Source organism: Notolepis coatsorum (assembly GCF_963971535.1).
Source record: "Notolepis coatsorum genome assembly, chromosome: 15".
Taxonomy (NCBI): domain Eukaryota; kingdom Metazoa; phylum Chordata; class Actinopteri; order Aulopiformes; family Paralepididae; genus Notolepis; species Notolepis coatsorum.
Genome location: NC_140179.1, coordinates 36,719,018 through 36,741,818, shown reverse-complemented (window position 1 = coordinate 36,741,818; position 22,801 = coordinate 36,719,018). Strand labels below are relative to the sequence as shown.

General features: G+C 45.1%; 1 protein-coding gene across 2 annotated transcripts in view; it reads left to right on the top strand.

The window, feature by feature from the left end:
• camk1da (calcium/calmodulin-dependent protein kinase 1Da) overlaps window positions 1-22,578 on the top strand; it is a 200,888-nt gene extending 178,310 nt beyond the window's left edge. For both annotated transcript variants that reach the window (XM_084330149.1, XM_084330148.1), the window contains one exon: window positions 16,550-22,578. In XM_084330149.1, coding sequence (XP_084186275.1) covers window positions 16,550-16,677 — 128 coding nt within the window. In that variant the 3' untranslated portion in view covers window positions 16,678-22,578. The remainder of the gene's footprint in view (window positions 1-16,549) is intronic.
• Window positions 22,579-22,801: the final 223 nt, after the last annotated feature.

Genomic DNA, 22,801 nt, shown 5'->3' with positions numbered 1-22,801 from the left:
AATCGGAGGAAAAAGGAGGGGGAAAAAGATAACAAAAAAAAAAAAAAAAGGCAGGCCAGGCCAGTGTTTCTAGTTGCGGCGGCACGATAGTTAGATAACCTAAGTGGGGAACAACCAGGAGATCACTGTGACAAAGAGTAATGCAGTCTAAACAGTCATAAATCTTTTATTCAACTTCAGTCCTGATCATAACCATTTTTTTAAGATATTTTTGTAATGTCAGATAAAAAATTAAGTACTCCCACTTTTCTGAAAAGAGTTGTTGTTAAAAAAAATCCATCAAAATCTGTGTTGTTGTTAATCATTGACACATGCCTAGCCTGTAATAATCCCCCCCAGAAAAATTTACTTTGCATTTGATATATTGAAAATATTTAACTTTTTGTGTTTTTAACAATAATTTGTGATGCCATCACACAAACTGGCATTTAAAGGGTTACAATTCGAAAATGTATTGAATATGTGTTTTAAAAAAATTCCTGCACCAGAATGCAGGAAATTAAGTCTTTGTAACAAAATAATTCCTGGTGGGGGACCCCCACTTAGAGAGAGAGAATGAAGGACAATTGCTTGCTGTGAGAGAGAGCGAGAGAGAGAGAGAATTAAGTAAATTTTCTGAAATACAGTTGTTCTTAATTTTCTCACTTGCTATGTGAGAATGTTAGTTATTATGTTCTCAATGCCCCTTGCATTGTATGAGTTGTGTGGAAGAGTTTGCTAGTTCTAGTGCTACCCCTTTGTACATTGTGGCTGTGTCTGACAAAAGTTAACAATAAATAATGGTATTAGGAATACATTTGCCTCCTGCGTGAACTGTGCATAGCTGAATAGACTATTTTAATGGCTAAACACCTTTTTTGTTGGTAAATCTATTTAAATCTAATCATTTCCGACCTACAACTCTTATATTTTGTGTAGACGTACTTGATGTGATGGGTGCTAATGTTACATTTGAATGATGTGTTTGTTCCTAATGTGTGCTCAGTATATTGCGGTATGTGATGATGACATGACGGTAATAATTATTTTTATTTTCAGGCTGTATAGGCGCCAATAAAGCCTGAAAATACAAATCATTATTACCCTTGTGTCATCATCACATACTGCAATATACTGAGCACACATTAGGAACAAACACATAATTCAAATGTAACGTTAGCGCCCACCACATCAAGTACGTCTACACAAAATATAAGAGTTGTAGATCGGAAATGATGGAATAGATTTACCAACAAAAAAGGTGTTTAGCCTGCTCATACATTAACACTTTGGCAACCACAGTCTTGCGGCGATTTATGCCTCAGAGGACAGAGGTTTGTTTACAAACCGATGTACTTTCTAAGAGCTATATATATAATTTATAGTATTGCTATCGTAAGGTTATGAATATAACCGTAGTTCTATGAATACTAGTGACGCTCAGCGTCATCTGCACTAACCTCACTTTGTGCATTGCACTGAATAAAAATTCACAATGTACCTTTACATACCAACATTCGTCTGGCCACACCCCTATCCGCTACCTTCATAAGCAGGTGTGTGGCCACACACTCGCCTCCTTCCCAATCTTTCACCACAAGGCGAGATCAAAGGCCGCAGTGGCGTCCAGACGCTGAGCGTCACTAGTTGTAGTGGCCGCTTGTCGCTCCCCAGTGAATTGACAAGCGTCCACGGTGCACCCGCTATTACTGGCTCCTACTCGGTCCCAAAGTTGTGATGTTGAATGAATTGAATGTCCAAAGTTGCCGCCGGAATCAGAACAGTTGTCAAGTGCTCAGATGAAACAGTGAAACAGCAGTGAAACAGCAGTGAAACAGGTAGAAAATTGTATCCTAACACAGGTGCACACGATTCCATTGATCACCTTGGCTATTTATAGGGCTGTAATGGGTGGTGAGCCCTCTAGTGTCCAAACATAAATAAGACAGTTTAAAACAGTGCATTGATCTAATATATAATATATAGATAATAATAATACTAATAATAATCTATAACAAGAACACTCATTGGCCTTTACACCGGCCCCTAATTGTGTCTACACAATTACAAAACAAAACATGGTCGGTGAGTAGGCCTGCCACGATAACACATTTTGCTGGGCGATTAATTGCCCCCGAAAATATCGCGATAAGCGATATTATTGCGACCGGTTAGAGAATTTTTTTTGATAAATTTATTTCCCAAAACTTTTATTTTGAAGCCCACCGCTCCGTCTTTTCCGGTTTTAGACTTTTATTTTGAAGCCCACCGACCGGACCGGAAGTATTGTGATTATCCTAAGCAGAACATATGAGCCGACAACTTGTCTCGTCCGGTTGTTTTTGAGCTAATAACAAATGTTGAGATTGTTGGTGAACAACTAACTTTAGGTAGTTTTAACGTTAGCTACTACTATCAACGATGAGGAGGAAGCGTCAAAGCAGTATATAATAGAATAGCTGTGGTGCGTAAGCACTGCAGCACGACTCGAAACTACCGGAGTGTTATAATAAATTAATTCATGTTTAACTTGTCCCAGTCCTTTGACTAGCCCCACCCGTTCATTGTAAACAATGATGCATGTAATTGTATTAACGTTATTCTGTGTTGTACTTGTAGCTATGCTATACGTTGTATTTCGTTTGTTGGGTATTTAGCTAATGTTGTTAGCATGGAATGAGAATCAAAGCTCTATCTTTCATCTTTATTTAGCAGTCCAGTTTCTCCGGGCAGTAGCGAGTAACTACTTGGGTCTAAAAATAGCTAACGTTACACTACAAATAATGCTACTTGGTTAAAAGGAGCAACACTATTGAGAAATGTAGTTAAGCTGTGGCGTTGCCCCACGGAGCTCCCGTGCTGTACTCTAGTAACGTCAGCGGCCCGCCTCCCAACACGGACAGTGACTGACAAGCGGCACTGGTTCCGCCTCATTAAAACAAACGCGCAAATAGCAATTAATCGCGCCCGTCAAAATCATTGCATTCATTTTAATTATCGCAGCAATTAATCGATTTATTGCTTATCGCGGCAGGCCTATCGGTGAGTGTTCATTATAGCCTGCAATCCTCAATAATAATCAATCCCAAATCATAGTTCTAAACACGAAGAAGCTTGACTGGGGCTCTGGTTTCCGCTTGTTGTCCCTGAGCATGGGAAGAACAAATTAATTAGTAATTCGAATAACAGTCAAGGAAACTCAATGATAATATTCAAAGTGTTTTTTTTTGTTTTAACAAACAGAGCCATATAGCTCTGATAGGCTTATAGCCAATGTATATTCAAAGTTCAACAGAGCCCTATGGCTCTGATAGGCATACAGCCAATGTCCACTGGTTGTGAGTCTCCATCGGGATCGTCAGGACTTTCTGCGGTAAGTCGGTCGGGAGGTTTCAGCCATTCTTCCCTGCAGGTTTCCTTTACGCCGTCGTCTTTTGTAGTTTCTCCTTTTGGAAACTGGCATATCCAAAAGTGTTTGGCCATCACCGGCCCCGGTAACACCATGGGCTTCCATGGGCCTCACTTGACAAGCTTCTTCAGGCAGTTGCTCCTCCACCGGCTCGTCATCTCCTCCAACACTCCCGTCCTCAGCAGGTCCTTGCAGAGCAGAGCCACGTCTCGGGAGATGCACCTCCATGCTGCCGTCCCTCTCCTCCTCATGACGGTGCCGCCCGGTCAGCCCTCCTGGACTGGCTGAGACTGCTGCTGTCCTGCTTCTGAGAGCTCTCGTTTTAAACACTGGAGGTTCAGTAGTGGCCCTGTTGTGTGCATCTTCCTTATGTGCATCTTCCTCCTCCTCTGCCTCACTCTCTGAGGAGCTGCAGCTGCACACATCTGGTTTCCCAGTACATTCCTCATCTGTGGAGTCATCTGATTCCTCTCTCTCATCATCCTCCTCATCCTCGTCTTCATCAGGTGCACATGTAGCAGAGTCAATGGTTGGTTTTGGTGGTGCTGTTTCAGGTTCTTCCTGCATTTCCTCTGCAGCACTCTCCCCCACAGCTGCCACACTGTACCTTTCCCTCTCGGTGTCTGACACAGTAATTTCCTCTGTCACTGCTTCTTCCTCTCTGCCTTCGTCGTCACCGTCCTCCTCTTTGTTGACGTCATCGACGCCGTCCTCTTCTTCCTCATCGACGTCATCGACGCCGTCCTCCTCACCACCATCATCTGGTTCATTCGGAGGAAGTCTTTGGGTAGGACCCATCAGGTCGCCCTCCACCATCCACTCCTTGGAGGGAACATGAGGCGCGCTCGCTTTGTCGTCCTCTTCTTCCTCATCATCGACGTCATCCTCTTTGTCTTTATTCTGAGGAACCCTCTGGGAAGGATCCAGCAGGTGGTTCTTCATCATCCACTCGCTGGAGGGGACATGAATGGGGGTCGACTCATCCTCCTCATCATCTTCCTCCTCAATCAGGCCATGTTTCCTCAACCACTCCCTGGAGGGAACATGAAAGGGAATCGAATAGTCATCCTCTTCCTCATTATTGTCCTCTTCCTTATTATCCTCACCTTCATCATCGACGTCATCATCGACGCCGTCCTTTATCATCCACTCCCTGGAGGGGACATAAATGGGGATCGACTCGTCATCGTCGTCCCCATCTTCATCGTCGTCCTCGCCTTTGGATTCCGACCCCAACTTTGGCTTAAAGGGGAGTTTAAGTATGTTGTACCTGCACTCCTTGGAGGTGAAATCATCACAGTGATTAATACACACATTTTCAGCGTTATTAATATGATATTCATCTGCCAATTCCTTGCTGCGCCTCTCAGTCAAGATTTGATTATACCGTTGATTTTGTTCCTCTAAACTTGACAATGTTCTTATTTTTGCAGCTATGGCTTCAATGTTAGTTTGCAGCTCAAGCTCCTCTTGTAAGGCCCTTATAGCTGCTTGCTGCTTCTCAAGCTCTTGCCTTTTCTTTAAATAGGCAAAACGTGTCATCAGGCCTGCCTTTTCAGCTTTAGCCTTTCTAATCATAGAGGTTGTTTTACTACCTCCATGACTGGTTGGCCTCATCTTGGCTTCAGACATGTTATTTATTCTTTTTATTTTTTATTTATCCTTATTGTAGTTTGAACGTTGCATTCACTTGGCGTGACGTCAGAGCCTTCAAAGAGGGTTTGAGTTTCTTCCTGTTTATGAATGCAGTAATGTAGCTTTAGTTTGCCGCACATCTACAATGTCCAAGAGAACCACTGCTGTATCGGAATTAAAATCAGTCCATTGTGCCATTTAGTTTCCACACATCGAGAGTGACTGACAACATTAATTGCAATGGTTCTCCAAATATTACGGTGTCCAATACGTCCATAATCCACAGCATCACCATTAATCAATTTGTCAGTCTACGTTATAATACTCAACAGCGTAACAAGTAGCGAGTCACGTTTTCATAAATACAGCAGAGTCCAAACAATTCCACTACACGGTAGGCAGTTACAGCTCCTTCACAAATCCTTTATCCAGATCTTCATTAGGTAATCCCCACAGAAGTGTCCAATCTTCTTACCTCTTCCATTCGTGAGGAAAGTTGTCCTATACTTTACTTACGTCCTTTTTTCGTGAGGAGTTTTCCAGCTTTGTACTCACGTCCTTCTTCCATTAGGTAATTTTCTACTTTGTAGTGGCCGCTTGTCGCTCCCCAGTGAATTGACAAGCGTCCACGGTGCACCCGCTATTACTGGCTCCTACTCGGTCCCAAAGTTGTGATGTTGAATGAATTGAATGTCCAAAGTTGATCTAATATATAATATATAGATAATAATAATACTAATAATAATCTATAACAAGAACACTCATTGGCCTTTACACTAGTATTCATAGAACTACGGTTATATTCATAACCTTACGTTCTATATCATACTAGCTTCCGCTCAGCGTCATCTGCACTACGGGAGCTGAGCGGGAGCTTGAAGCTCGACAAATGAACCCCACTGAGGCCCCCCACAACCATCAGAACCGGGGAGGACCGAGCCCCCCCGACCCTCCCTAATGGAGGACGGGAGGGAGACGGATCCGACCGTGCTCAGAGAAACTCGAGCAACTCAACGCACAGGGTGAGCAGACCGTGGCTTGACCCCACGACTACGCACACGCACAACCCGCATGCCACCAGGGAACGAACGGAAGGAACAAACCTCGTTACCGCCCCCAAAATCACGGGGTCGAGAGCAAACTCAACCCTGTGGCAAGGCCTTAGCAGCGGAGCGCGAAGGAAGACCCAGACCCACTGAAGGGACTGGATCCCCCGGAAAAAGGGGGCCCGGAGAGGTCAACGATGCCACAGCATCAAGACCTCACCAGGCGGATACTAGTGACACCGCCCCCCACATCGCCAGTGTATTCGGACAGGGCCCCTCCAAGAGCGGGCCCTTCCCCCCACTAGCACGCCGCCTGGCACACTGACCCTGGCAAACTCAGGCAGTCAGCACGGCTGTAACTCGAAGCACTCAAGAGGCTACACTACAGCGGGAGCAGGCAGCGCACCGGGGAGACGACCCCAGAAGGGGTCGATCCCTCAATCCAGGCAGCAGGCATTTGACCCGAGCCTGGAGCACTGCGGACGAGACAGGCGCCAAAGGGTTCAACTGAAAACAGCACCCCCGGTGAAAGGGGCGTATGCTGGCATTGTTGCACACCATGACAAAGTCTCCACCAAAAAACCCCGACCCAGAGGGGCCGAGGCAGAGAAGGCTGACACGATTGGCAGACGTCATGAACGTGCAGGGGCACACTCAACCGGGTAACCCGGGAGTTGACTCTGCTCCAACACACCAGGGAATCAACCACCCTCTTGGTACCACATGCGGTGGTCGTTCCTATAACCCCTCAAGAAAAAAACCCAAAACACACCTGCGGGTATACTCTGGCTATACCGCAGTACAAGTGTTTCAGTTTTCAAAAAGGGGTTATTCCAGGCCTATGGGTCGACGAAACACAACTTCGGACCGGGCCCGGCGGCCCGGGAAGCACACAGGGATGCCAGAGGAGGTCCATAAGACCACCCCAACAGCCCCCTCTTCGCCATGCGTAAGAGAGGGGCGAAAAGAAAAAGGAGCACAGGGTACAACATGTACCCAACAAAGGGTCTCCATAACGCCCAACCCTGTGACACCCGGGCCGACCCGGCATTTTCCCCCCCAAAAAAAGCACAAGTCCCTCAGGGTACCAGAACAGCAGATCTGCGTCCCCGGCGGACAACGGGTTAACTGACCTGGACCAGCGTGACCAGAACCAGTCCCGTGCCCTAATCACACCGACATCCCCACTCCAAGAGAGGGGGTAGGTATGCGTGTTGATCTAAAACATGAAAAGAGGGCGCCACCCAGACGGTCCCATTCGTACCGCACTCAGTGGCCCACCCCAAGGGCGTGAGACCCCTCTACCTATGTTTTGATCTATTCCGTTAACATCCCCCAGATATGAACGAGAATTCGTCGAGACCTAATAACAGGCGCTCGGAAGAGAAAACCTCCATCCCAGTTGCCCTATAAAAACGCTGTTTTAATAACGAGCAACCAAGGCGTACCAGCCTCATGCGTGATTCTTATCAGAAACACCGCGAGCCAGCACTATGTACGCGTCGAGACCTAAACACATCAATGGATAGTCTAACAAGACACCAGACATTGTTCCTCCAAGTCGCCTGGGAGAACGACAAGGAGCCGTCGTGCTTCATGTTCTTTCCTCTTTTTATTAAGAAAGAAAGAAACACAGACTGACATGAATCCCACGTGACGTGGCTGAGGGTAAAATTGTTTTCATTTTTACATCCCGCCACCCTCGCCACAGGGAGGAGACGGGAATCCCCAGAGAGACTTCCCACGCGAGCTGTATAGATTGAAAAGAAATATTGCAACATTGAGCTATGTAACACTTGGGTTAGGGCTCTCTGAGGAGGAGGCACTGAACCAATACACACTCAATAATCGAATTGAATCGAATACACATACAATAGAGCAGAACTCCTTTTTGAAGTTCTACTCACCTTGACAATCTGAGGAGGAGGCTCTGAAACTCTGAGGAGGCTCCCTCACTGGGAAGGAGAGTCCGAACTCACAGAAGGCACTTCTCCCTGAGGAGGAGCTTCGTGAGGAGGAGCTCTGACAACTCCCTGAAACAGATCCATAACATGGAACCTGAACAACTCACGGAAGTCTTACCAATAGAAACGCGCTCAGTGACGTACTCTATGGCGGGGGAATTTCCGCGGTGCACACGCCCAATTTTTCACGCCGTGGGACCAGGAAACTCCCTCCCCCCCCTACCCTGTAACGTGCCGAACAGCAACGTGACAGGAACTCTGAAGGACAGGGGGTTTTAACCCCTGACCAATCAGAAAAGGGGAGGAAAGGTTTACCAGTTCACCCCTTTACGACCCCTCACCCCTGATACGATGTAATGACAAAGTAGAGCATGACCCAGTCATAGCATGCTACATGAAGCATCTAACAGCTTCACATAGCTCATGTCCTAACCTGCTATCTGAGTTTTACTAAGGAAAAAACACAGAACAGAGAGGGCCCCTTTAAGAGCCCCGGTCCAGACTTACACATGTGCTTCTGTGGGCCAAACCTAACCCAGTTGTAGATCACAACGACACACACAACCCTTCATCACAACAAAAAATGGCAAAAGTACACTCTTACTACAGAGGAACGCCGTTTTTCATAACGAGAGAGACATAAGTCCTTGATTACGTATTGGCCACAGGCCTTGCTAAGCACACATGATAAGTGACCAAACAACCTTTTCTTTAGGAAAAGAATAGTTTCTCAAGCGGAAGCACAATCCCAGCAACTTAAGCTGAGGGTTACATCGTATCCCCACAAACACAGTGACACAATATATTGTAAACAAACATGTCTGAGAGGAGGGGGGGAAGCCCCAGGGAAACCGGGGGGGTCACCCCTCCTACCTTACCCTTGATACGACCAGGTTGAACAGGTACCCCTGTTAATATGTGAACATGCTGTTCATTGTCATCACAGGCTGAGAAAAAGATTCATTCCTTAATCACATGTCACTAAGCATAGCTTCACAGGTTAATTAACCCTCTTAGTTGTGAGTTCACCCACGTTACAAACGTTACATGAACACACATGTTCTCATCACAACTAACCAGTTCATTTTCACACATGTAAAAACAACGCCGATTTTCTATGGAGAGAGAAGCTATACCAGTGACAAGACAATTCACACACAACACGCGTCGTATCCTCAATGTATTGCAGCAACACACGTTTTGGAAACATCGTTATTACAAAACATTTAGAAGGGAAGAAAAGAAGAAGTGTTTAAAGTCCGGTCAGGACCCCTACCTTCACCCTGAGCGCAGGCCGAGAGGACTGCAACACTGGTCAACGGGACACCGAGTCGAACCCGGCATCTCCTGCGTTGGTGACGAGGGTAATGTCCGCTACGCCTCCCAGCCACCGTTCTCCATGTTGACGAAGTCCTCGCTGGCATGGCACCCGGGTGTAGGGTCGACTAACATCCTCTGTCAAAGATGACATCGTAGTCAGAGTGTTTAAGACATGTTATAGTCACAGTAACGTTCAACAGTGTAGCATTAAGCTAACAGCCGCCCGACTGATAGCAACAAGCTAACGTTTCCTAGCCTAGTGAACACAACGAGCTAGCGCCGCAGCTAACAGCTGACTGGCTAACAACAGTAGGCCACAAACTAGCACGCCAGCTAAGCAGCTATCACCTGAACTGTACACAACGACATAATAAGCCACACTTCAGACAGGCCGCCGCCTGAGTCCCTCCCCATCCTAAGAGGGAAGAGAAAAAGAAATGTCAACACAGTTTTCAACTGTGATTTACCAGAGCGGAGTCGGCACAATTCGGCACAATTCCCGTATGGGCTGCAGCCGACTTGAGCATGGAACTTCCGATAACGAAGATCCATGCCCACTTTCCCTCGTGCTTTAGGGTGTACTTCCACATTCATGTGAAAGATGGGGCCTGCACGGGACAGAGAAGCATCCGCTTGTCCAGAGAATCCCGGGTTCAACCAGGTCTCGGTCGCGGCCCACTAGGTTGACCATCATGGGCGTCAGACCAAGATCCTCCGTCCGCCGCTTAAGAAGCCGAGCAGAGGACCCCAATCTGGGGCCGGCCTTCGTAAAATTGTCAGCTAACCCCCATAGCATTAACAGACAACTAGTGCTCGCAAGCAAAACAGTACTCACCCAGCTCGGAAGCAACCGGTTTCTCACAACAGCCGGTGCCTCCCACAGTCCAGCTGTATGACCGGAGGTTCAATACCTATCCAGCCGCAGCAAGGAGGACTGCAGGTGGGGAGTATATCAGCGGCGCGAGCCCCTAATACGAAAAAGCCGGTGGAGGTCAGAATGATCATCATCTTCCAGACACTCCAGTGACGAAGACAATATCGCCGTATTTTCTCAAAAATAGTGAGAGAGAAAATAAAGATATAATGTCAACGTATCTCCTTGTCTTCTGTTTTCCTCTCAACTTTCTTCAGCTTAACAACCTCGTCAAGTGATGTATATAACAGGCACTTCCTTGTGGTGAAAGTGAAGAAGGAGGCAAGTGTGTGGCCACACACCTGCTTATGAAGGTAGCGGATAGGGGTGTGGCCAGACGAATGTTGGTATGTAAAGGTACATTGTGAATTTTTATTCAGTGCAATGCACAAAGCGAGGTTAGTGCAGATGACGCTGAGCGGAAGCTAGTATGATATAGAACTGTCCATTCTCATTGTCACTTGAGTGCATAAACCGTGCCTTCATAATGGCTTAAAGAAAATAAAAATCCATCGGTTGGTTGTCATTTTATAGCGTCGTGAATATAAGGTTTATCGCGCTTTTCGTCTCGTCTTTTTTCCAGGAAGCTAGATAATAGGCTAAACGTTGGCGCCGTTATATCAAACGCCATTTCTGCTGTATATATACGAATGAAATAAAACAAACTGCGTAGCATCCGGACTATTACAGAGCATCTATGGATGAAATGGGGGCGGCGGGGAACACCGATTAGTATTATTGATTAGCAATAAAGTGTGCGTTCAGGTAGCCAATGTCAGTGATCAATCACGTTAGGTTTTAAAACAATGTCCAATCCAGCTGTAATTTGGGGGAATAGTATCCTACCGTCAGGCCATGTGATCGCCGGCAGCATTTCTTCATTAGTCATCGGATTCTGGTAGATCGATATGTCCATTGGCTAATCATAAATCCCATTATTCCAGGCTGAAATATGCATTCGGTAACGGGATCAAAGATGGAGGGTCTTCGTTTGGAATCGAGGCTCATATGATCCGCCCACAGACTGTAAAATAATTATCGCCCTCAATGATACTGCAGTGGAGTGATGGCACCCCTAAGCGGATCTGGCCGGTATTGCATGTTTCAAAAATCAAATATGTGGGTAGGTCATGCATCTCGATCGCGGATGTTAATAGCGTTATAAATATGGAATAAAACAATAACAACTTGCCACGGCTATATACGTGGCTCTGGTCCACAACGCATGGCACCGAAACACGTATATATACGTGGCCGGTCCTTAAAGTGTTAAAAACGTGGGGCAGCACGAATAACTTGGCTCTGCTAATGTATATCGTGCTTCCATTCAAACAGACGGCAACAAACGCGATGTCAAGTCTCACTTGCGTGATACCTCCTCGACATACTCTGGCAATACTTGGCCAGGGTACTCCTGGGTCCTAGTGCCCCATGTTACACTATGTTATGTGTGCACATGTATTTTTATATGTTAATAAAATTGCATTTATCTATAGTCCTAATTCTGTCACTGTTTGATGTCACAAAGAAGGGTGTATCCGAAAGCTGTCTACAACATTTGTAACAGGTGATGAAAAAGTCAACAAATAATGAACTGTATTAAACATTTGTTAATTATGAATAGGCTTCACTTTAGATTAGGGCACACAATAGCATCTGCAAATGATTTATAGATGTTTTATAAATGTCTTAACAAATAATTAGTTAAACATGAAAAGACAAGTCTGGTAATTGCTTTGTGTGTATTCATAAAAGTCCACAAATAAACAAACTATTAGACATTTGTTAATGATGAATAGGCTTCACTTTAGATTAGGGCACACAATAGCATCTGCAAATGATTTATAGATGTTTTATGAATGTCTTAACAAATCATTTGTTGAACATGAACAAATAAATGGAGGTACAGTATAGTCGTTTTTTCATATCCATTTTTCAAAGCATCTAAAAATGTGTTACTACACATTAAACAACATTATTTAATGATGAACAAATCAAGTACAAACAATGTTGATAATGAGTTAAATTATGTAGAAATAATGTAGAACTCATTTGTAAATGTTATACAAATATAGTTATAAATGATTTAATAATAATTTACCAATGTATATAAATGGTTTGTTCATGATTAGTTCATTATCTACAAATACCTACTGAGTGTTATTATAAAGTGTTACCGTATGTTTTGGTTTGCAAAAAAAGTATGCAGTCCTCAAAAAAAATAATAAAATGGCCACTTTTGGGGGTGCAGGTTAAGAGGTTGTGCAAGTTGGCACCTTGCATTGTTGCCTCCACCATCGGTGTGTGAGTGAATGGGTGAATGTGAGGAACAAAATTGTAAAGCTCAACGTATTGAACCCAATGTGCAGATAATGAGACTCCGCAGACAGATCTTGTTAAAACCCAGTTTGGGTGGTCAGGTATTCAGGCAAGGGTCGATACACGGGCACGGAATAGTCAGCCATACAGGGGTAAAAACGGGTACAGGGTAGTCAGCCAGGCAGGGATCAAAACGGGTGCAGGTCCTCATACGTTCAGGGAAAAGGCAAGGAGAGTTGTCAGGCAGGCAGGGGTCAGAGCACATCTTGTCGAGAGCCAGAGAACAGGGTGAAGAGCCAGGTAGGACTGTGGGGAAGGATGAGAACAAGGGTTAGACACGGCCGAAGCACAATGGACTAGAGAACAATACGAGAGAGCAGAATAACACAACTAACTGGGAAATATGTTAATAGTTACGATCTGGCAGCCTCATGACATCTGGAGCGGGGTTATATTACTGACGCAATTGGCCCACAGACAGCAGCACACCTGCACTCTGCACCTGACTTGAAGAGAGAGAGAGAGAGAGAGAGAGAGAGAGAGAGAGAGAGAGAGAGAGAGAGAGAGAGAGAGAGAGAAGCCTGTGACAAAAGCATGTTAAAAAAGTGATGGTTAAAAACTTCACATCTGTTTTATTTCAAATTAAATCATTTTCACCACCAATCTGAAAAGGTAGAGGGGTGGTTTTCCTTAGTTATTTTCTTCCCAAACTCTCCATGGGAGTAATGATCAGATTTAGATTTTCTGATCATATTAATGCACCTATTCCACAATTGATAAAACAGACAAACAAAAAAGGTAATTGAAGAATGTGCAAGAAAGACCAAGAAAACCCTTATCACGTGGTACAAAATATCTACAGAGAGACATTTAAATGAGCAATAAAGGATTAATGAAGTAAAATCATTTTTTATCCATTATTTATTATTAGATTAGATATTAGATATTGGTTTATTAGATTAGATATATATTGTAACTATATTTATTGTAAGGCAATATAACAGAGAGCATACATACCCTCATCTGCACCTTAACTTATTTACACTGCCTACTTGCCCATATGCGAGTTGATTATATTGTTATATTGTTTACACTACCTATTTTTATTTTATCTTTATTTTTACTTCTCTATACTATAATTGTATGACCTGTATCATGTCTTCTACTATCACATGTACCTGTACCCCTCCCCCATGCTGCTATGATGCCTGAATTTCCCAAAGGGGATCAATAAAGGAATATCTTATCTTATCTTATCTTATTTGTCAAGTACAGTAATACCACCTCTTAATAGGTGAGGGGAGAGACCGATTATGGTATCAGGCAATTTGGGGATTTCTTAATATAAAAAGGTAAAATTCTTTGTATGTGATAATACATAGCTGTATTTCATTTTATCTTTAGCTTAAAGCTGCTGTAAGTGGTATTTTTTCAAATAAGCTCTACCTTCTGACTAGAGTTGTTCCGATACCGATACCAGTATCGGAAATGCCTCCGATATAGCCTAAAATGATGGTATCGGTATCGGCGAGTACGCGTCAAATCTATGCTCCGATCCCATATGGCGTAATTGATCAACAACACGTGCGGTATACAACATGGCAAATGCCCTAACTCATTGAGCACAGTTGTCAATTAATGATACTAATCTATAACAATCACCTGTTGTTGAATAAATACCATTACTTTCTAGTTATTACTAAAACAAAATATGTAAAACAGTATCTGTAGCTGTAAAAAAAAAAATATAATGTTTTATAATTTATATAATATACATTATTTTTTTTTAAGTATGCACTGGTATCGGATCAGTACTCGGTATCGGCATATTCGGGAAGGAAAAAATTGTATCGGAACATCTCTACTTCTGATCACTGATATAGTGTTTGGTCAGTAACATGGGTCTCCCTCAGCTGTGCAGTAAACAGATTTTCTTTGTTTTTTTGTCCCCACTTTATCCAATCAGGAGAGAGAACCCTAGATATTTTTTACTTCAAGAAATCTTGCCATGCCAAATTTGCTTACTGCATCTGCAGATGATTTTACTAGTTTAAACCACATACTTTCTTAAAACTAGTTTTTATTTCTTATTCTTGTCAGACCATTTTCTTTCAGTGTGGAGTTCTCTCGCCTAATTGGATAAAGTGGAAACTGGATACCAGAAAATTAAGTTTCTGTTTACTGCAGAGCGGAGGGACTGGGCAACCCATGTTACTGACCAGACACCTACTGTTACGAAGGATCAGATTAAACCGAATATATATATTTATTGATTGATATATATTGCATAATATTTGTATATCGTTTGATATCCCTTGTGTATTCCTTGTACATATACACGGAATATCCCTTTAGCCTAGTACAGACCATAATATTTCGTTCTCCTATTGGACAGCGGTCCCTTAGGCGCCATTGCCATACCTCCAAGGTCTGGTTCAAAGTCACCGCCAAAGACTTGCCTGGACATGAACGGTTCTGCGCAAGGATATGAGACAGGAATAAAGCTGGTACTAGTTTGTTCACCTAACGTATAAATACGGCGCAGGTGAATACAGAAGTAGAGTTACCCAATAAGTTGAAGCCTCACCCACGATACAACGTGCGGTGAAGTATGGCCTGTTTGGCCCCAAATAGAGCATTGAGACCGCGTGCGAATTAATAACTGAAGTATCAGAGTTTAACGCTGTACCGTCGAGTTCGACCTATTCTATTAATTCAGTAATAGTCTATTTATGTATAGTGTATCGTGCGGCTACCGTTCTACAGTGACCAGCATCACCAACGTTTCCTCGTACCAGCTAGTGTGCTTATCCAGGCTGGGCTGCTTACCCTGGCGCTTTCACCCGAGGAGCCCTAGACGAGGACCGTGTGGATCATGTACACTGGATAACCTACCGACGACTGCATAGCCCTTTTCGGCTGGATTATATTTGCTTTTGGTCCTGTAATTGATGGAGCGGAGAATCGCCTACACCCACAATTGTGTGGGATTTACCCTGTGAGGAGCCACGTCGAGCCCGCCTCTCAGAAGCCTGAGGCCGGCTAGCTTTCTTCCATGCGGAGCTGCATGCTACGGAGAACAGCTGTATTCGTCTGCGGATCAAGATATTATTGCACCATCTCCTGTACTTGGAGTCTCTTTATCATCGTTGACCCAGACTCTACTACCGACAAATCCTCTCCCCTTGCTGGCTTACGACCGGAGGGACCCTACCAGTATCTCCCGCTATCTTACCAGAGTACCATAGATATAATTCCTAAGATTCAGGTTGTATTATTATTTCCTGCGTAATATGAGAATGGACATACGTTATTGATTTGCCTACGCACATTCCTTTGCCTTATAAGCGCATCCAAAGTAAAGTATATTATGTACTATCATTGCTGCTAATAAATACTTAAACCCAGTTTTGTGTGGAACCGAGTCATTGTGGGAAGTGTTCATCATAAGATACCTGTGTACTGTATGGCCAGTAGTAATGTACATAAGACAGTAGTGGTTTAATGATACCATACTTATTAATACAGTCAGGGAATTGTACCCCTCAGTTACACTTACTGTTAGTGTTAGTGATGGCTGTCGGAGTGTAGAGCTATTTTTTAACACGTAGACCACTTATTTTAACAAACAAAAAGATACCACTTACAGCACCTTTTAAATCTAACATGCACAGACTTTAACCCTTTCACTACAACACTACAGAAGGTTAACCTTTCACCACCACACTACAGACGACACACGGTAACCGTCTGTAGTGTGGTAGTGAAAGGGTTAACCTTCTGTAGTGTGGTAGTGAAAGGGTGAACCATTTGTCGTGTGGCAGTGAAAGGGTTAACCTTCTGTATTGTCGCCGTGAAAGGGTTAACCCTTTGGTAGTGTGGTAGTGAAAGGGTTAAACACACACACACACCGGCGAACATCCATCCAATACTAACACCCCCCCCCCCCCCTCTTATCTTCCAGGCGTTCCGCCCAGCACCACCCCCTGCAGTCTGGCGTCTGCCGCCTCCCCCTCTCCTGCCGTGGGGGCGGAGCTTAGCAGGCCACACCCCTCGGCAGTGCCGGCCCTGGTGATGACGGGGACCAAGTGACATCAGGTTCAGCGGGGAACCAGCTGGGAGGCCACGGCTCTGTGAGAGAGAGAGAGCGAGAGAGAGAGAGAGAGAGAGAGAGAGAGAGAGAGAGCGAGGTGAAGAAGGAGGACATCCCCTACGAGGTCCTTCACTCTCCTCCTCTGTAACCCCCCTCCTCCCTCCTCCCCCAGCTCCTCCTCCAGCCCCCCCAGCCCGCTCCCCGCCCTGCTCCCCGCCCCTCCTCTTTAAGCCACATCCAGGGAGGACAGGGAGAGCAGAGGACTCTGTACCCCACCCCATCCCACCACAAAACATCCCACTGTAACCCACACCGCTCGCCCGCCAGGACTAGGTGCGCCCCCTCCCCCCTTGAGCCAGCATGGCTAATGACTTCCTAAAAAAAGATGCTCGGCAGAGCCAGCTGCGATTGGCTGATTTTGAACGAGGAAGCGGGGACTGCTGTTCAGCGTCGGCGGTCATTGGTGGACGACCTTCGTCCACGACCTTCGGGGGGGGGGGGGCCGGACGGAAATCATTTGCTGTCAATCAAATCCCGATTTCCCTCCAGTCCGGTCCTTCCTGCATCGCTTAGTTTCAGTCTTTCCTCTAACTTTGGGTTGCCGTTAGCAACTGGATAATTTTCTCATTTATTTTTTTTCATAATGATTGATATTGTTTATTAGTATTTTGAGACATTTATGATCTCACAGGCTTGTATGTATGTTTGTTTGTGCATAATGTTTAAGACGTGCTTTAAAAGGTACCATACGACTGTTGAGAATGATGTCCCATGACTAGACGCTTTATCTATTTGCCCAGGGAGGTCGAGATGCAATTTATAACACTCAAGATAACTGTGTGTGTGTGCGTGTGCGCACGCGCGTGTGTGTGTGTATATACAGCTAGCTGTTAAGACTCCCCACCCCACCTTCTGTTCGAGAGTAGAGATTGTGAACCATTTTTAAAACCGCCAGAATGGGGTCAAGAGCTTCGTACACAACTGTATCTGAAACATCCCAATATGTTTCATTATTTTCTTACTTTTTAAGACTTTTATAACAACCACCCTCTATAGGGACACATGTACAGGCTATTGTGAAATATGCAGCAGGTTTAAGATGGGATGAGATGGGATGGGATAGGATAGGATAGGATAGGATAGGATGGGATAGGATAGGATAGGATGGGATAGGATAGGGTTCTGTACTGGTCATGGCTCTGTGCAGTTTAGAATTGAAGCCAAGCTTCAAGCAAGGTATTCCCAAACCAAGGATCAAGGTCCACAGGTGGTACAAAGCAGTTTTAAGATGGTCCGGGAAAAATACTTGTTGGAAAATTGTCTCCATGCCTAAGAACTGGTTGCTGTGTGAGTTTGGGAGCCCTTGTCTTGGGGAACCCTTGTCTTGGGGAACCCTTGTCTTGGGGAACCCTTCTCTTGGGGAACCCTTCTCTTGGGGAACCAGGGTTCCAGAATCTCAAGATGGAGGAGCTGTCGCCGGCCGCCACCTTTCCTCTTTTATCGAAGCCATGACCTCACCATGTGAACCACTGTCAATACGTCATCAAGCCTCGCCCAGTTCAGAGGTGCTCAGGGAACGCTACAGCCGCACTGTGTGTTGTGAAGTCTGAGTCCCCAGTTCAGAGGCTCTCGACGTGAACCATTCTTTTTCAAATTCAGATTCAGGCAACTTTATTGATCCCACGTGGGGCAATTCATTTTTTTTTTATCCACTTTTTCTCCATTTTCTATATTTTCTCCCATCCCGATTTCGTATCATCCAATTCAACCCTCCCCTGTCACGAACGCTGTTTCTTGCCTCCCACAAGCCGGCTGCAATGTGGACTAAGTCATACATAGCACAAGTCCCCTCCGGTACTTGAGGTAACAGCAGTCGCATCTTTTCACCTGCGCAGCTCGATCTCTCAGTGGCGAGGAGTAACGCGTGGGAGGCTCACGCTGCCCCCGACACTTCCTGATTCTACTGCGCAGGCGCACCAACCGACCTGTAGGAGTCGCTGTCCACAACGCCCGATCCCCACCCATCAGTTTCCCACCCCCTAATACGGCCAATGTGTATTAGTACGGACGACCAGCTAAACTGAAAGCAATGTGGAGCGCTGGGCTCGAACAGGCGAGCCCAGCGTCTCCAGTATTTGTGGCGAGCGCCTTGCCCACTACGCCACGTAGCCGCCCACGTGGGGCAATTCATATTGTAGCTTCACGAGTAACAAAAACAACAAACAACAAAAATTAAAAACTCTCAATGACAGCACGGCAACAACAACATTCCATGCAATACACAGTCCAGTAAAAGTAAAAACAGACAACTAAGTGTAAAAGGCTACTTAAAATGACTACTGTCTGTGTTTAAAAGTCTGATAGCCGAGGGTACAAAAGATTTGGCGTAACGGTTGGTCCTACAGTACTTGGTGGAATGTCATAACGGCGGCCAGAAGGCAACAGCGGAAAAACCGCTGAGACAGAGCGTGGAGAGGTTCTCCAACGAGTTTCAACGTGTGGATGTCAGCCAGTGGATTAGGGCTTCTGGTTACTTGATGCTAGAGAGCGCTATGATGTTGCCTCTAAGGCTGCGTTCACACTGCAGGCCTTAGAGCTCAATTCTGATTTAATAATAACTGTATAATAATAATAATAATAATAACTTTATTTGTATAGCACTTTTCATACAGAAGTTGCAGTTCAAAGTGCTTCACAACAGTAAAAAATAGAGGCATAAGCGAGCATAAAAAAGATACCTACCGTCTGTAGTGTGATAGTAAAGGGTTAACCTTCTGTAGTGTGGTAGTGAAAGGGTTAACCCGTTGTCGTATGGCAGTGAAAGGGTTAACCTCCTGTCGCGTCGCTGTGTTAACCGTTTGGTTAAGTTGAATGCAACTCATTAAAAACAAATCAGACCTGTATCTGATTTAGGAACCGCAATATGAAAGTGGCCCAAAAATCGGAATTGAAAAGATCAGATTCCCATGTGATTTGTGCTGTTCACACTGTTCTGAAAAAACAGGTCTGAGTCACATTATGAGCGTATCAATCTGATTTGAGCTACTATTTGCCTGCAGTGTGAATGTAGCCTAAGGCTTGTTCCGGATTAGCTTGAGTTGTGTCACCGCTGGGTGGTGATTGGCTCTCAGACCCTGGATTAGCTTGAGTTGTGTCACCGCTGGGTGGTGATTGGCTCTCAGACCCCGGCCCTTCTGGCCGCTCAGTCACGTCTTCAGTCGATGCAAATTGACTTATCCCTTTATTGTGATTGTTGGCCAAAGAGCAGCGTCACCATTCGCAGCGCATTCGTCTGATCGCATTCCATCTGCAGAACTGTGGCCACTTTTGCCTGCAGTGTGAACGTACTGTAGCCTATCTTCCTCCCCTTGTCCTCTGCCCCTCTCTCTCTCTCTCTCTCTCTCTCTCTCTCTATCTCTCACTCTGCCTCTCTCTCTCTCTCTCTCTGTGTCAATAATTACCCCCGCTCTTCCTCGCTTTCCATTCCTACCGGCGCCTCCCTTCCGACCTTTTCCTTTAGAAAACCACTTTACATATCAGACCAGCTCCTCACTTCAGTGATTCTGTCCAACAACAAGGCCTGCTGTCCTACCACTGTACAGCACCGGGTTCCCACGGAGTAAAACAATTACTTCTCAGATTGGTTGAAATTATGGGATGGATTCGGGGCTCTTGAGATTTAGCACAGATCAGAATCGGATCAACTTTCGACTTGAAAATATCTATTTCATTCATCCATCTTCCTAGTCTTCCATCTACTTCCATAATACTTAAGTCTTGCTCTGGTTGTAAAATGTAAAAGTAAATTAAATAAGATTAAGATAGAAATTGGATTTAAACAAAGGTTCTCTGCCACAGCTGTGACGGGTGACAATTGTACCGGTCACATACCGGGGTTGTGATCTGGCAAAGTGATGTTAGATTAAATTGTCAACCGTTGCTTTAAACGTAAGTATCCATCATTAAATGTGATGTCATCGACTTCAGACTGGACATTTGGCGCGTGTGTGAGTGCGTGTGTGTGTGTGTGCACGTGCGTGCGTGCGTGTGTCATGAATGTGCGAGACAGACGAGGAGAATAGAGTTACGTTAAAGGCTCCTCTATGATTTCGCTCTTGTCATTTCTATCTTTTTAAGGCTTCTTAAGGTTTCTATTGTGTTACTGAAAGAATCTATCCATGGGAAAGAAGAAAAAAGAAAAAAAGGATATATTGTAAATATATTGTGAATACGAATGAATCATTTTCAAAATAATATATGAATGTTGTTGTGCTGTTCAGGCATGTATGAGTGACTGAGTGAGTGTATGTGTGGTGGTGACAGGGGGGTTGATTGTATACTCTATCTATGTAATGTTCAATGTCAAAAAAGTATATGGGGCGGTCAGGTGGCATAGCGGAGATTGCGTTCGTCACCAACGCTGGAGACGCTGGGTTCGCATGTTCGAATCCAGCTCCCGGCGTTGTCACCAGCTTGGCTGGCCGTTCACACTAATACAATTGGCAGTATTAGGGGGTGGGGAAAGCTGGCGGGTGGGTCCTGAGCGTTGTGGACAGCGACCCCTACAGTTCGGTCGGGGCGCCTGCTCAGCGAGGGTAGGATCTGGAGAGAGGTAGTGCGGCCTCCCACACGTTACACTCTCTCCCGGTGAGAATCTGCGCGGCCAGGCTGGCTGCCGGCTGGCTGGCTGCACATGCATCGGAGGAAAGCATGTGACAGTCTCCGGCCTCTCGGACCAACAGTAGGGGAAAGTGCACAACAACCAGGAAGGGGGTTGGGAATTGGCATAACGACTAACAGTGGGATGGGAGAAAAAATCGGAAAAAGGAGGGGGGAAAAGATAATAATAAAAAAAAAAAAATAAGTATAGAAAAATGAACTGAAACCTCCACCAACCAAACCCCACTCTGATTTGCTTTGATATAACACAACATTATGCAGCGCTGGTGAACCACGATCTGCACTTGTACAGCATTAGAGGTTTAACGCTGTCGCTATTCCCCTTTCTGCCGCCACGACGGTGTCAGTTTCCGACCGAACGTGAGCGCATTGTTTACTGAACTCAGGCTTCAGTTTTGCTATTTTGTGTAAATTCCAAAGCTGCGACTGACTCCACATCAACACGCTGTTGACATGCTGGTTACACCCACTCCCCACCCGCCCCCCCCCACCCCCTCCTCCACATCCGTATCCACTGTCAGTCCACATCACCGTCTTTGGGCTCATACACTATGGAGTTAAAAAAAGAAATCGCCTAATTACCGACACGAGAAGAAAAAAAGTGAATATATATCCCTAAATGCATTGTTACAAAAGATAAAGAAAACACAAGCATGTTGGAAAACCAAATCAACTTCACACCACGAGTGTTTGCATAATCTTATATATTCCCCCTTGTATGATGTTTGTATCTCTATCTATACTATCGAAAAGAACCTCAAGAAGAAGAGAGCCCACGACTCCACAGAGAGCCTTGCTATGTAATCGGGACGGCCCTTGCATCTCCCTCTCTATACGGGGGCCCCGTCCAGAGCCTCTGCGTGACCCGCCGGCTGTATTTACTCTCTGCATGTGACCCAGACATCCTCTCCATCCTGTGAACCCGGTGTCTCCGTACGCCGACGATGACGCCCTCATGTCGTGCGGCGGAGTTTGCGCCGCCTGCCGCTCTTACTGTGCTGTGATGACGATGATGACAACAATGATGATGATGATGATGATGATGATGATGATGACCATAATGACCTTCTGTTTATGGGGCTTGTATATCAGATGCCTTCGACAATCATGTGCGCATATCAGAGTAACCATGACGACAGAGGCCAGAATGACTGATTGTGTGTTTTTTTTGTTTTTCTTTCTCCTGAAATAAATCCTCAATGATCATGACGGGAGCCGTTCCTCTGTATTACTGTGTTTTACTGTGTGTTACTGTGTGTTACTGTGTTTTACTGTGTATTACTGTGTTTTACACTTTGTTTCCGGGTTAGTATGACATCATGTGTGAAGTATCGCCTCCGAATGGCTCGTTTGAACGGAGGATTTAGTTTTTCACATCACAACAGTGGCGTAGCATGGGTAAAATGACAGAGGATGCCAAGTCAGAATAATTTTTTCACAACC